The sequence below is a fragment of the Phocoena sinus genome, chromosome 1 (assembly GCF_008692025.1).
Source record: "Phocoena sinus isolate mPhoSin1 chromosome 1, mPhoSin1.pri, whole genome shotgun sequence".
Taxonomy (NCBI): domain Eukaryota; kingdom Metazoa; phylum Chordata; class Mammalia; order Artiodactyla; family Phocoenidae; genus Phocoena; species Phocoena sinus.
The window spans coordinates 122,808,581-122,822,790 of record NC_045763.1 but is presented as its reverse complement, the minus strand read 5'-3'; the positions used below and the strand labels follow the sequence as shown (position 1 = coordinate 122,822,790).

Genomic DNA, 14,210 nt, shown 5'->3' with positions numbered 1-14,210 from the left:
TGGAGTCATTGAAATTTTTCCTTAGATATGGATCGTAGCTATCTAGGAGCTCAAAGCACAGAATATTTCATGCTGTTTCCCACCCATCCCATCCCATTGTTTTTTTTAAAATTAATTAATTAATTAATTTTGGCTGTGTTGTTTTCACTGCTGCATGTGGGCTTTCTCTAGTTGTGGTGCATGGGCTTCTCATTGTGATGGCTTCTCTCGTTGCAGAGCATGGGCTTTAGGCGTGCAGGCTCAGTAGTCATGGCTCGCAGGCTCTAGAGTGCAGGCTCAGTAGTTGTGGCCCATGGCCCCACTTGCTCTGCGGCATGTGGGATCGTCCTGGATCAGGGCTTAAACTGTGTCCCCTGCATTGGCAGGTGGATTCTTAACCACTGTGCCACCAGAGAAGTCCCCCCCCCCATCCCATTCTGAATTCCCCTCAGCGCGCACAGATGGTGAGCTATCTCAGTGAGTTGCAACTTAACCCTTTTATAAATGGGATGATAAGCCACACTCTGTTCTTTTTGTTGAAGTCTTGGTTTGCTGCCATGAGGGGCAAATGACTCCATTTTGGGCCTGTTACTTTTTTTTTTTTTAACATGAGGCTGTATTGTATAATTGAGATTTGCTATGAGAGTAGAATTTAAATGTTCTCACCACACACATGCACACAAAAGATATGTGAGGCAATTGATGTGTTAACTATGTAGATGGAGGGAATCATTCACAATGTATATGTGTATCAAATCACTACAAATATTTTACAATTTCATTTGTCAATTATACCTCAATAAAGCTGAATTTTTGTTAAAAAATTAAAACATCTTTCAAAAATGACCCTTTGGGGACACACAGCAAACTTGGGCTGAAGTCTTGCTCCTCCAACCCAACTGTAAAGATGCCATAATAGCAAGAAAGTTGATAGATTCCAGGACTTAACATAATTACTGTAAGAAAAGCCTGGGGGAGAAAAAATAGTGATTCAGTTCCTGAATGGGGAAAAAAATGACAGTCAATATGTAAGAGTGCCAATACCATGAAAATGGATATTCTGGGTGAGAACTTAACTGTGCTTTTTTTCTTTCCCTCTCACATTGTTTCTTCAAGATGGTTTCCTAAAAATTGATTTGCATATATAATTTTATCAGATAATGCCAAATTCCTTTGCATGCAGTTATACAATTTTGCATTTCCATCAGCAATGTATGAGAGTGTCTGATAATTCATAACCATGCTAATGGAGTATGTTGTCAAATTTTTGGATTTCTGATAGGTGAGAGAGTTGAGAGTTGAGAAATGGTGTCTCAGTGTTGTTTATTTACATTTATTTATTTATTTATATTTTTGGCTTAGTCGGGCCTTAGTTGCGGCATGCGGGCTACAGAGTGCGTGGGCTCTGTAGTTGTGGGCTTAGTTGCCCCACAGCATGTGGGATCTTAGTTCCCTGACCAGGGATCAAACCCATGTCTCCTGCACTGGAAGGTGGATTCTTAGCTATTGGACAACCAGGGAAGTCCCCCAGTGTTGTTTTAAACTGACTTTCTTATTATGAGTAAGCTTGACTGTCTTTTTGTTTAAAAGACATTTTTCTGTCATTTTTGTGAACTACCTATTTGTGAATTTTGTCCATTGTCCTATCATGTTATGGATCTCAGTTTCTTAATGTAAATCAGCCTTTTGTCTGTGGTACAAGTTGCAGTTTTTCATTTGTCTTTTGCTATGTTTGTAGCCCTTTTTGTCATGCAAAAAAATATTTATAATCTTTAAACACTTAAATGTATCAGTCTTTAGTATCATTTCTTCTGATTTTGGGTACTAGTTAAGAAAAGATTTCCCCTCTCCCAGTTCTAAAGAAATTTATCCCTGTGTCTTCTAGGGCTTGTATGGTTTCATGTTTTTAATTTTAGATCTCAAACTATTTTGCTAATGTTTTCAAGTCTTTCATATTCTTACTGATTTTCTATCTACTTGTATCAAACTATGACTGTGGATTTATCTATTTTTCTTTTCTGGTTTGTTAGTCTTTTATTTCATGTATTTTGAAGCTCTGAATTAGGTGCATATACATTGAAGATTGTTATGTCTTTATGTTGAACAAATCTTTTTATTATTATGAAATGTCCTCTTTACCCCTGGTAATATACTTGTCCTAAAGTTTACTTTGTCTCAGATTAATATAGTTCAGCTTTCTTAAGAGTAATATTTTCAAATTTCTTTTAACTTATGAGTTTTAATATTTAAGAATATATTATATTCTTGCATATCTATATATACATTATATATATATGTGTATTATTTAATTGGTTCCTTTTAAAAGCCAGTATGATCAACAGAAGAATGGCATAATGATGTCAAGTAACATTGCTTGACCTCTTCCTATTTGTTCATTTATTAGGCATGTATTATTTTTATCATATCAATAGCAGAATAAAATGTAATTTTGAAAAAAAAAAAAGAAAGCCAGTATGAAAAATCTCTGCCTTTTCATTTTGGTGTTTAGATCATTTACATTTAGTGTAATTTTCCACATGGTTAGGTTTAAATTTACCATTTTGCTATTTGTTTTCTATTTTTCTGATCTGTTCATTGTCCCCTTTTTAATATTTTCCTGGTTTATTTGAATTATTTTATTTAATTTCCACTTCTGGATTATTAGTTATATATATATATTTTTGTTGTTGTTGTTGTTGATTTATTTATTTTGGCTGCGCTGGGTCGTAGTTGCAGCATGCGGGAGATTTGTTGTGGCATATGGCATCTTTAGTTGCAGCATGTGGGCTTCTTAGTTGTGGCATGCGAACTCTTTAGCTGCGGCGTGCGTACAGGATCTAGTTTCCTGACCAGGGATCGAACCCTGGCCCCCTGCATTGGGAGTGTGGAGTCTTACCCACTGGACCACCAGGGAAGTCCCATTAGCTGTATTTTTGTATTAGTTTTTTAGTGGTTGATCTAGAGTTTACAATTGCATCTTTAACTTATATTCTATCTTCAAATACTATTATACGACATGATAAAATGTAAAAATCATACAAGTATACTTACATTTCTCCCATCCATTCTTTGTTGCTGTTCTTGTCATACATTTCACTTTTACACGTTATTAACCTCACAATACACTATTACTATTTTTGCTTAAACAGATATCTTTTAAATAAAATATAGTTTATGAGAATCATTATATTTACCATATTTATTATTTCTGGGATCTTTATTCCTTTGTATAAATCCAACTTTCTATCTTGTATCATTTCCCTTCAGCTTGGAGAACTTCAACATTTCTTTTACTGTAGTACAATATGTTACAGACCACCTCTCTCAGATTTGTCTGAAAATATCTTTATCTTACCTTGATTTTTGATGAATATTTTTGTTACATGAAAAATCAGGGTTTTTTTTCTTTCAGAGTATTAAAAATGTTCTATCTTCTGACTTGCCTAGGTTCTAATGAGAAAGCTGTTGTCATTTTAATCTTTGTTTCTCAGTACATAATGTGTATTTTAGTTCCTCTTATTGCTTTTCATTTTTCTCTTTATCAGCACTTTTCAGCAATGTGATTATAATGTGCTTTGATGTGCTTTTCTTTTTACACTTACCCTGTTTGGGGTTAGTTGAGATTCTTGGATCTAGGGTGGTAGTTAAAAACAGTATAAAACAGTGTTATATCTGCATTCCATATGGTCAAGAAGCTAGAGAAAAGACTGAACACGCTAAGTAGAGACATGGAAGATATTAAAAAATCACAAATAGAACTCCTAGAAATGAAAACCATATTGTCTTAGATGAAAACCACACTGAAGTGACAGCATACTAGATATTGCAGAAGACTGTTCAGTGAATTTGAAGATAAAGCACTAGAAACCATCCCAAATGAAACACAGAGAGAAAATTTACCACAGATTACCTTAAATTTCTGAGAAGAAAAAGGTGAACTTATTGAAATGAGATGAGCTCCAATGTGCTGGAAGATGTGAGAGAGGTAGGGAAGATTCTAAAAGGCAAACAGGATAGAGGTTTAGGAAAAAAGATAGATAAAATGATTGCAAAGAGCATACAAGACTATGCTGAGTTTGTATAACATAGTTTCTGTTAAGGATCCATTTCCCCATTAGCCACACTAGAAACACCAGAATAATTTTTGCCATTTCTCCTTTCTCTATTCTCTAAGCCATGCTAAATTAGTCTGATGAATTACTTTCCTGGTTTCTCTAGTATTCATTCTTTTCACTGACACCCTAGTTCTGGCTCTTTTTTCTGTTCGTCTGGACATCAATATGGTCTTCTAATTAATCTGCCATCCATTCTAAACTGTGTTGCCAAATTCTTTTTCCTAAGGCACCACTTTGATCATGTCACTTTTTTACTATAAAATCTTCAAAGGCTCCGCTGCCCTCTGAATAAAAATTTGGACTGTGTTTCACCTGCAATTCAAAGTCTTACCTATTTCTCCAGCTTTCTGTCTTATGATATAACTGTACTAAATTATCTGTTATTTCCAACAAATTTTCATTTTACTGCCTCTTAATCATTAATGAAAACACTTACTGAGTACCTACAATGTGGCATTAGTCTAAATGACAGGGATAGTCACTTTCCTTCAACCTAGGTTCATGGAAATCTGATCACCTTCATACAAATCCATATAATGAAGTTTCTGAACTTTCAAAGTTGAAGATCAGACCTCAGATACAGGTAAAATCACTATGGTACAGTCACTTAGGAAGTTTTACCTGAAATAACCAACTGCCATCTATGTTCAGAACATTATGGAATGAATTATTTGCATGAGGTTCAGAGAGAACACAGAAAACAGACCACAGAAAAATGCGTAAGAATCAGATTGAAATGAGTGAAAAAGGTCTAATTTGTCCTGCACAGAACAATTTCTCCTTGGGAAAGGATAAGTGATATGTACCACAAGAATGGAAAGTTAAAATTTCCCTGTGCTTTGGTTGAATGCTTTTGTACGTAGAACATGCATTTCATCCCTTTGACAAATATTTTTAAGTATCTACTAACAGGCCCTGTGCTTGGTGTATATGTCAATTTGAGATGGAGCTCCTGAAAAGGCCCAGAGTCAGAGAAATGAACATTTAGTAGTATTGTTTATGGTATTTATGTTTCTCCATGAATAAAATCAATGCCTTTTTGGCAGCAAAGTGAATTATTAAGGTGGGTAATAGTCTAAGTAGTGAGTACAAGTGAATTATCGGCCAAGAATCTACCATAGGAATACTGAGTAAGCATGACAATGTGTATTTCTAATGGGAAAAGTCACCTCAGATTTTAGTCTTCTATTAAAGATGGCCCAGACTCACATGTGAGAAAAGGAATGTGGACTTGTTTAGGTATTTAAGCATTTTCAAGGGTCCCTTCTAACTCTTAATATTATAAAGCTTATTGTCAAAACCAAATTTTTTGTATTTTCCGCTCTTAAAAGGCTACTTTTCCCAGACATTCTATGTCAGGTTTGTCAAAATACAGAGACAGATTTACCATGAAATTAATGAAAGAAACTTACGCTTTTGGGATCCTCACTTGCGCTGGCCCCTTTTAAATAAATAAATAAGTATTCACTTTTGTACCTAATTTTGACATGTAATTCCATATTGTTCTTTGTAGAAAGAGCCCAAGAATTGTATAAGCTTTAGGTCACAATACACCTAGAAATGCCTCTGGTAGAAACCTTATAATTACTGAAGTATTCTTGTTCACCTCATTTTATTTAATTCTAAGAATTACTATTTCATCCTTCAAAACTCTATTGGATTTTCTCTTGTCAATTTCTGCTGATACTATTTAGTTCAGGGCTTCCTCACTTGAAAACTGCATCATGATGATAGCCTGATAGTTGGTTTTCCTGACTGCAATCTCCCTTCCAAATAAATCTATTCTATGTAAAGATGGCAGACTAATTTTCTTAAAAAGAAACACTGCTTATTTTGCAAAATTCCCATCCAAACTCAAGATATTCTGGTGTCTTTCCACTATCACTGATCTTCTACACTTGGGATGCTTAAATGCCCAGGCAAAAGTGACAGTCAATAAGAGGATACTTGAAGCCACAAGAGAAATGTGACACATTTTTCTAGAGTATCATTTTTTTCTTGATAGCAAGTAATTTAAAAGATTATTTCCCCCCTTTACTTGCATCAAAGAGATATCGAATTGAATGTAAAAAGATAAAATATTTTTGAGCTCAGATGCAGAAAATTAGATTCACTATTATTCTTGGCTCATGATACATTCTCACCACTGGTTCATTCAAGGCTCTCAAGCATTCATTCATTCTTTCATTCAAAATAATACAACAGGGGAATTCCCTGGCGTTCCAGTGGTTAGGACTCCGAGCTTTCACTGTTGAGGGCCCATGTTCAATCCCTGGTTGGGGAACTAAGATCCCAGAAGCCGCACAGCCAATAAATAAACAAACAAACAAATATCCATGAAGTCACCGCCAACATGAAAACTAGGACATGAATTTACATTGACATTCACCTCTTTGACCCTCCATCGCATCACCCAGCCTCTTCCCACTCAAGGTAACACTATCTAAATCATCATTCTCTTGCTTTTCTTTTTAATATCACAGGTGTGTATATATATATATATATATATATATATATATATATATATATATATATTCCTAAACAGTTTTGGGGGGGCAGCTTAGAAGTTATTAACTTTATAAGAAGTCTATCACATGCTGTATGTAATTCTTAGACTTACTCTTTTCACTCAATATTATATTGCTAGGATTAATGTACATTATGGCATATAACTGCAATAAATTCATTTGGAGTGCTGTATAAATATATTCTAAATTATTTATCTATTCTTCTACTTGTAGATGGGCATTTGGGTTGTCTTCAGATTTTGATATTAAAGAGAATGCTCATATGAACAATCTTGTGTATGTCCTGGTACTTGTTCAAGTTTCTTTTGGGTATATACCTGGAGCAAAATGGTAGGTCAAGGGGTTTCCAAATGTTTATCTTTACAGGGTAATGATAAACTTTCAAAGGAGGCTGTACCAATTTATACTCCCACTAGAAATGACTAAAAGATTCTGCTGATCCACATCCTCTAGATATGGTCCAACTTAAAAAAGTTTTTTTAAGTTATGGTAACATAGGCACAATATCAAGCCTACCATTTTAACTATGTCTAAGGGTACAGTTCAGTGATATTAAGTACATTCATATTGTTGTGCAATAATCACCCACCACATCCACCTCCTGAACTTTTTCATCTTCCCAAACTGAAACTCTGTGCCCATTAAACAATAACTCTCCTCTCTCCTCTCCCCAGTCCTTAGCATCCACCATTCTACTTTCTGTGTCTATGGATTTCACTACTCTAAGTACCTCGTAGTGGAATCATACAGTATTCATACTTTTGTGACTGGCTTATTTTACTTAGTGTAATGTCTTCAAGGCTCATCTATGTTGCAGAATGTGTTAGAATTTCCTTCTTTTAAGACTGAATTATATATATATGGACACATTTTGGTTATCCATTCATCCATCTATGAACACTTGGATTGCTAAGTATAAGGGAAGAAGGGAAAATTGGAGTTTGAGTGAAAGAACTGGATAGGTTCAGTCTGGGATATCCAAACGGAAATGCCCAGTTGGCAGTTAAGTTACTAGGTCTGAGAATCAGAAAAGAAACCTGAGCTACAGATATTATTTCATGAATTATCAGTGGGTAAATGGTAACTGAAGCTACTGAAGAAAGCAAGATGACAGGGAAAGTGAATAGAATGAGAAAAAACTAGTTCAAGGATTATGTACTAGGTGGTTTAATAAGAACCAGTAACAATAACAGTTAACACTTATTGTGACCTTTCTATGAGCCGGGTACCATTCTAAATATTTTGCTCAAATAATTAAAAAAAACAACTTTGGACTTATTATTATGCCATTTTACATTTAAGGAAACCAAGGCACAATGCAGTGAAATAATTTGCCTGAAATTGCACATTAAATTGAGTGGTGAAGCCAAGATTTGAAGACAGGTAGCCTGACTCCAGAATTTTGTTCTCAACCCTATACAAACCTCACAGTAATTCTGGAAGGTAGGTATTTTTACTTCTACTTCATAGATTAAAAAAATAAATGAGGCTCAGAGAAATTAAATTAACTTGCTAGAGTAATACAGCTTGCATGAAGTAGGATTACGATTCAAACGTAAAGACCACATCCTTTAATACGTCAGTTATGAGAAGAGATTTAATTTCTCTCATAATCTTTTACAATGCCTCGCCTAGTACTAAATATTTGTTTAAAAAATGGTATTATTATTCTTAATTATTACTACTAATAATGTAAGAACATTGAAGTTTAGCTCCAATTTACCTTTCACAGGAAGTTACTTGAGGTTGTACCACAACATAAAAAAAGTATAAACTAAGGCGGAAGATGTGGGTCCAGGAAATAGTGACTCGTACCCTAAAGAATAGTGAAAGGAAGTCCCAGTACAAAAGCCTTATAATAGTCATAGAAATTGGAGGACAGTGAATTTTTGGACAGTGGTCTTCATGGAGAAAACTTTGAAATCTAAAAATTAGTACAATGAGACTTTAGAGATATGATAAAGGAATCTGGTAGCATGTAGTAAAGAGGTCACTGAATTGCCTCTAGCACTGTTCTTGAACAAAGGGCATTAGGGTCATGATATTGTTGCCCTAGAGAAGGAAATGTTATCCTAGCAGACAGTTCTGTAGTAAATATTAACATAGGAATAATTGAAATGCTTTTTATTACTGTATTTCACTGATTGTAAGACTTTTCCCCCCATATTTTAAACTTCTGGATGGGATGCATCTTACAATCAATGGTGTGTCATGGTTTAATTATTTTCTTTCTTAATAGTACATAAAATAATAGTGCATCTTCTAATCAATAGCATATTGGATTTGATCAACTATGTGTGCCACAAACAGTTTTATATGCTTTATAATATTACTCTTTCAAATTTAATCTTCCTAACAGTTTCATGTAGCTGATGCTATTACTATTTTATAGACAAGGAAACTGAGGCTCAAAGATGTTAAACAAGGCTTCCCTGGTGGTGCAGTGGTTGAGAATCTGCCTGCCAATGCAGGGGACACGAGTTCAAGCCCTGGTGTGGGAATATCCCACATGCCGCAGAGCAACTAGGCCCGTGAGCCACAACTACTGAGCCTGTGCGTCTGGAGCCTGTGCTCCCCAACAAGAGAGGCCGCGACAGGGAGAGGCCCTCACATCGCGATGAAGAGTAGCCCCCACTCGCCGCAACTAGAGAAAGCCCTCGCACAGAAACGAAGACCCAACACACCCCAGAATAAATAAATAGATAAATAAATTTATCTATTTATTTAAAAAAAAGATGTTAAACAATATGCTCAAGGACTGCTGTCAACTAAGTGGCAAAGCCAGAATTGAAAACCAGGTCTGGGGAATTCCCTGGCGGTCCAGTGGTTAGGACTCAGTGTTCTCACTGTCGGGGCCCTGGGCTCAATCCAGAAACCTCGTGGCATGGCCAAAAAGAAAAAAAACAGAAAAAGAAAACCAAGCCTTACTTCAAAGGTCATGCTCTGTTGCACCTCAACAATTACCATGGGTGATACAAAGCTGAATAAAAACCATCGAAGTTGAATAGTTCAGGTGGGATGAAGTTTTTCCAACTCCTCCAGAAAGAACCAATCTTGCCCTCATCTGTGCTCCAATAACATTTTATGAGTACCTCTGTGGATGTAAAATGTCACCTGCCATATCAGCAAACATAGGATATTGTGGCCATCAAGCCATCAGCCACTACATCAGCCCTGAGGCAACTCAGGATAGAGAAAAACAAACAGGCTGCTGGTCACCAAGCTGTCAGCCACTGCAGCTGTCCCCAATGGTGCAACCTGAGAGGATTCAGGATGGAGTAAAAAACAGGATACTGGCCCTAGACAGTTAAGGTGCATATCAAAGGAAGGATATCAATAAGCCCAAACTCTTGCATCTTCCCATACACAGCTAAATTCATTAACTTGAGATGTCTGGTTTTTCTTCAATTAGCAGTACTCTTTTGATTGCCAACTACCTGGTTTTTCTTGCAAAAACTCCTATATATCCTTGCTCCTCCCTTTCCTCTTTGGAGCAGTGTCTCAGAGCTGAAAGGCTGCCTCCCGGGCTTAAGGCCTCAGAAAGTCCACGCGGAATAAAATATAACTCCCAACTTTCAGGTTGCTCAATTTTTTTCAGTTGACACCTCTAGTATATGTTGTTACAATGTATAACTTACAGGGAAGTCAGTAGTAGTATCTTAATCACTCTTTCCAACCTTAACAGTGCTTACCACTGAGCCTGACACATGAAGAGAAGCTCAATATCTGTTAAAAGGAAACAGGGTCTCTGCCACTAAGTGTAAAGAGGAGACAAGAAAGGCACATATAACTAATAAAGGCCAAATATAGTGTTATAGGAAAATTATAAATAAAATGCATTGGAGTTTACAAGAAAAGAAAAAAAACGATAGAGAGTACAGGTCAAGGGGAAACAGTTCAGCCAGCTTTCAGATTTTCCTACACACTCACACAGACACAGTCTGGAAAAGCTGAAAAGGCTGAAACCAAGCTAATGAGACAATTTCTCTACCCATTTTAAAATTTAATGAGTTACCAGCATTTATAGACTGAACTTGTAAAATTTCATATAAAATCATTTTCTTGAAAAATGGGAAGGTATTGGAAACTGGGTGCTCATTCTCCAAGGGAAATTGGTTGGATGTAGCAATTGTTCCCTTCAGATAAAGTTAGTGCTCCCTTGCTCATCGTAGTACCTCCCACCATTTTCTTACGCCCACCCAGTGTAAAATACTTTATACCTGACCATGATGGGTATTTGGGTTTAGGACCCCTTCTCAAGACAAACCGCTCACTGCTCTATTACACACCGGGTATTTTCAAGCACCGTGTCTCTGCCTGGAAAGACTTTGCTTTCTACAAAAGCACTCAGACTTCTCTAAGCGACTGCTTCAATTCCTTCTACTAGCTTTCTCTGATTATCCCCTCAACCTGGTCACCGCAGCATTCTGGTCATACCTCTATTAAAACCCCAATCACACCGTATGTACAAGTTTTTCTCTTTTACTAGGATGTGAGTGCCTGGAAGCCAGCGGGCCACGATTCATTGACGTTCGCGCCCCAAATCCGTGGCCCGGCATCTAAACACAGGCATTCGGTACGTGTGTGCGGAAGTCAATCTCCCCACTTTACGCAAACCTAGGCTAAACTACCTACTCGACCTTAGATGTGGGACTGAGACATAAACGCACACGAGTCAAAACAAGTCGACTCTGGGCGAGAAGAAAGCACACCTCACCACCACCGCGAGAAAACGCTACCGGACGAGGTTCCGCCGCCGTAATTCTGTTTCAGCGGCTCCAGTTCCAACTCTCGCGAGATTCGGCCTGAGCGCCAGCCCATAAGCCCCAGAGACACGCAGCTCGGTTTCCGCGGGATTCTCGCGGTAGCGCGACACGCCAGGAGGAGCACTTCCGGCGCTGCGCCCAGGAAGCGGAAGTGAGGCTTCCAGGCTGAGAGTGTCGGTGTGTTACTCGGCTGTCCGGAAGTCTAGAAAAAAAAAAAATCGTTTTCGTTTCACTTTCCCTGGCTTTCGAGCGCTTCCCCCCTGGCGGGTGGGAGTGCAGAGACTGAAGCGCAAGATGAGCACCATGTTCGCAGACACGCTACTCATCGTGTTTATCTCCGTGTGTACGGCTCTGCTCGCCGAGGGTGAGAGCGGCTGCTTCTCTGACGTTTGATCAGTCCCCGAGGGAAGGATCCTAGGCCCTGGGTCCCTCGAGCCTAGGGAGAGGTCGCGAGCCTTGGCGGGGGTGGGAGTGGGCTTCATCTCCATTCCAGGGAATCTTACCTCCAGGAGCGGGAGGGGTAGTGTGGAATCGATTGCCGAGGTTTCTTCGGTCTAGGGGAGGTTTCACTTGCGTGTTTGTGAAGACACCTTCGTATCGTGTCACAGTTTTGGTTGAAGATTCAGTTGTCTTAACGTTTGAAAAAAGTTAACTATTGGTGAATACAAAGCAAAAAATTGAAATCCATTCTTATCCAACGGTAACCACTAATAAAGGCTGTTGACCGTTCCAAACATTTCTCTATTAGCATGCTGCTTTTAATGTTTCAGGTATAACCTGGGTCCTGGTTTACAGGACAGACAAGTACAAGAGACTGAAGGCAGAAGTGGAAAAACAGAGTAAAAAATGTGAGTATGGGGCTTCCCTGGTGGCGCAGTGGTTGAGAGTCCGCCTGCCGATGCAGGGGACACGGGTTCGTGCCCTGGTCTGGGAAGATCCCACATGCTGCGGAGCGGCTGGGCCCGTGAGCCATGGCCGCTGGGCCTGCGCTTCCGGAGCCTGCGCTCCGCAACGGGAGAGGCCACAACAGTGAGAGACCCGCGTACCGCAAAAAAAAAAAAAAAAAAGTGAGTATGGCAACATCCTTTAAAAACAGTTTTCAATACATCAGGCTCACTGAGTGCATGTTCACAGTACATATTTTAGGAGCATCAGCTGATGTAAAAACTTCATAGGAATACAAAGGTGAATCTGACTAGAATTGAAGTCTGTTTAGAAATATAAGATTTTCTTTTTTTTAAAGAAAACTTTTAAAAATAAATTATTTATTTTATTTTTGGCTGCATTGGTTCTTCGTTGCTGCGTGCAGGCTTTCTCTAGTTGCGGCGAGTGGGGACTACTCTTCGTTGCGGTGTGTAGGCTTCTCATTGTGGTGGCTTCTCGTTGTGGAGCACGGGCTCTAGGCACACAGGCTTCAGTAGCTGTGGCACGCAGGCTCAGTAGTTGTGGCACACGGGCTTAGTTGCTCTGCGGCATGTGGGATCTGCCCGGACCAGGGCTTGAACCCGTGTCCCCTGCATTGGCAGGTGGAGTTTTAACCACTGCACCACCAGGGAAATCCCGAAATATAAGACTTTTATGCAGAATACGTGATACAAACCTCAGTGGAGTGACTGACAAGAGAGGTACTTATGTGCTGTGGTGGTTCTAAAGAAGAGACCCCATTCAGTTGTGAGGGGCCATGGAAGCCTTTGTGATGCAGATAGCCTTGCAGTCCTTCATGCGTAGTTAGAATTTGGACAGAGGATGAGATGAGGAAGGAGTTCCAGACAAAGGAAATAGCATACGTGCAAAAAGGGAAATTTTAACTAGTAAGGTGTGTTTGGAGAACAACAGGTCATGATGATTGGTATCAAGGTAAGTGGTGTCTTCAGGGATAAGCCAACTTTCATTTGGGTCTGATGGTTGAAGGAGTATTTGAGGAAAAGTTTAAGAACAAGTTGAGTTTGTTGTTTTTGAAATAAAACAGGAATTCCACAGGATACAGCTGTGGATCCTGTGGAGGGGGCTGCTATAGGTATAATGTGAATGGTTCCTTACAAGCTTGATTTGGTTTTCAGTCTCCTTTTCTGCCTTATAAAGATTAACTCTAACTTTCACATCTTAAAATTCTTGTGACTTTCTGTATTCTATGACTTTTCTATATGTCTTCATAAGAGTTTGAAGTTTTCTTTTTTACAACATCCCATTTCTAATATCCACATAGTAACAATTTGTGGTCAGTTGTGTAAAATTATTCTCCTTTTCTAGAAAAGGAGATTGAGACTCAGAAAGGTTAAATGATGTATTAATGTCTCAGAGCAAACAAAGAATTAGAAACCAAATTCAGGCCTTTTAAGTTACGGTTTACTGTTCCTTCATTTATTCAATGTTGTTAATGCACCTCAACATATTTAAAACCAAACTCATTATCTTTACCTTCACACATGTGATCCTTTTGCAGTATTTCCCTATTCGGTGAATGGTACTTCCTTGCTTCCAATGGTGCACGCCAGAAACCTTACTATACTTTCTTCATTTGGCTTTCAGGACACCACAATCTTGGGTTTGCACTTACCTTGTCAATTGGTCATTCTTTTGCAGTTTCCTTTTTGGTTCCTCTTCTTGACCTCCTGTTGTTGGGAGTGACTCAAAATTTATTTTTTTTCCTCTATACTCCCTTAATGAACTCATTTATGTGCTCTATTTGCCAGTGACCCCAAAATTTATATCCTTAGCCCTCTACTAATGCAAGATTCAAATATCCAACTATCAACTTGTTAATTCCACTGGAATGTCTAGTGTATATCTCAAACCCAACCTGTCCAAATTGAACACTGTTC

The 14,210-nt window shown here is 38.3% G+C and overlaps 2 protein-coding genes across 5 annotated transcripts in view; one reads left to right on the top strand and one right to left on the bottom strand.

Annotated features, from left to right (window-relative positions):
• The window catches only part of LOC116754474 (double C2-like domain-containing protein alpha), a 67,704-nt gene extending 56,267 nt beyond the window's left edge, over window positions 1-11,437 (bottom strand). Inside the window, exon 1 of one of the 2 annotated variants that reach the window (XR_004350066.1) lies at window positions 11,335-11,405. The gene's annotated coding sequence lies outside the window, so the exon portion shown is untranslated. Of the gene's footprint in view, window positions 1-11,334 lie in introns of both variants that reach the window. The other variant, XM_032633184.1, reaches the window with a different exon arrangement.
• A 75-nt stretch (window positions 11,438-11,512) lies between these two features.
• TMCO1 (transmembrane and coiled-coil domains 1) overlaps window positions 11,513-14,210 on the top strand; it is a 52,033-nt gene continuing 49,335 nt past the window's right edge. For 2 of the 3 annotated variants that reach the window (XM_032632987.1, XM_032633075.1), the window contains exons 1-2: window positions 11,513-11,752; window positions 12,159-12,236. In XM_032632987.1, coding sequence (XP_032488878.1) covers window positions 11,683-11,752; window positions 12,159-12,236 — 148 coding nt within the window. In that variant the 5' untranslated portion in view covers window positions 11,513-11,682. Of the gene's footprint in view, window positions 11,753-12,158; window positions 12,237-12,941; window positions 13,014-14,210 lie in introns of all 3 variants that reach the window. The other variant, XM_032632909.1, reaches the window with a different exon arrangement.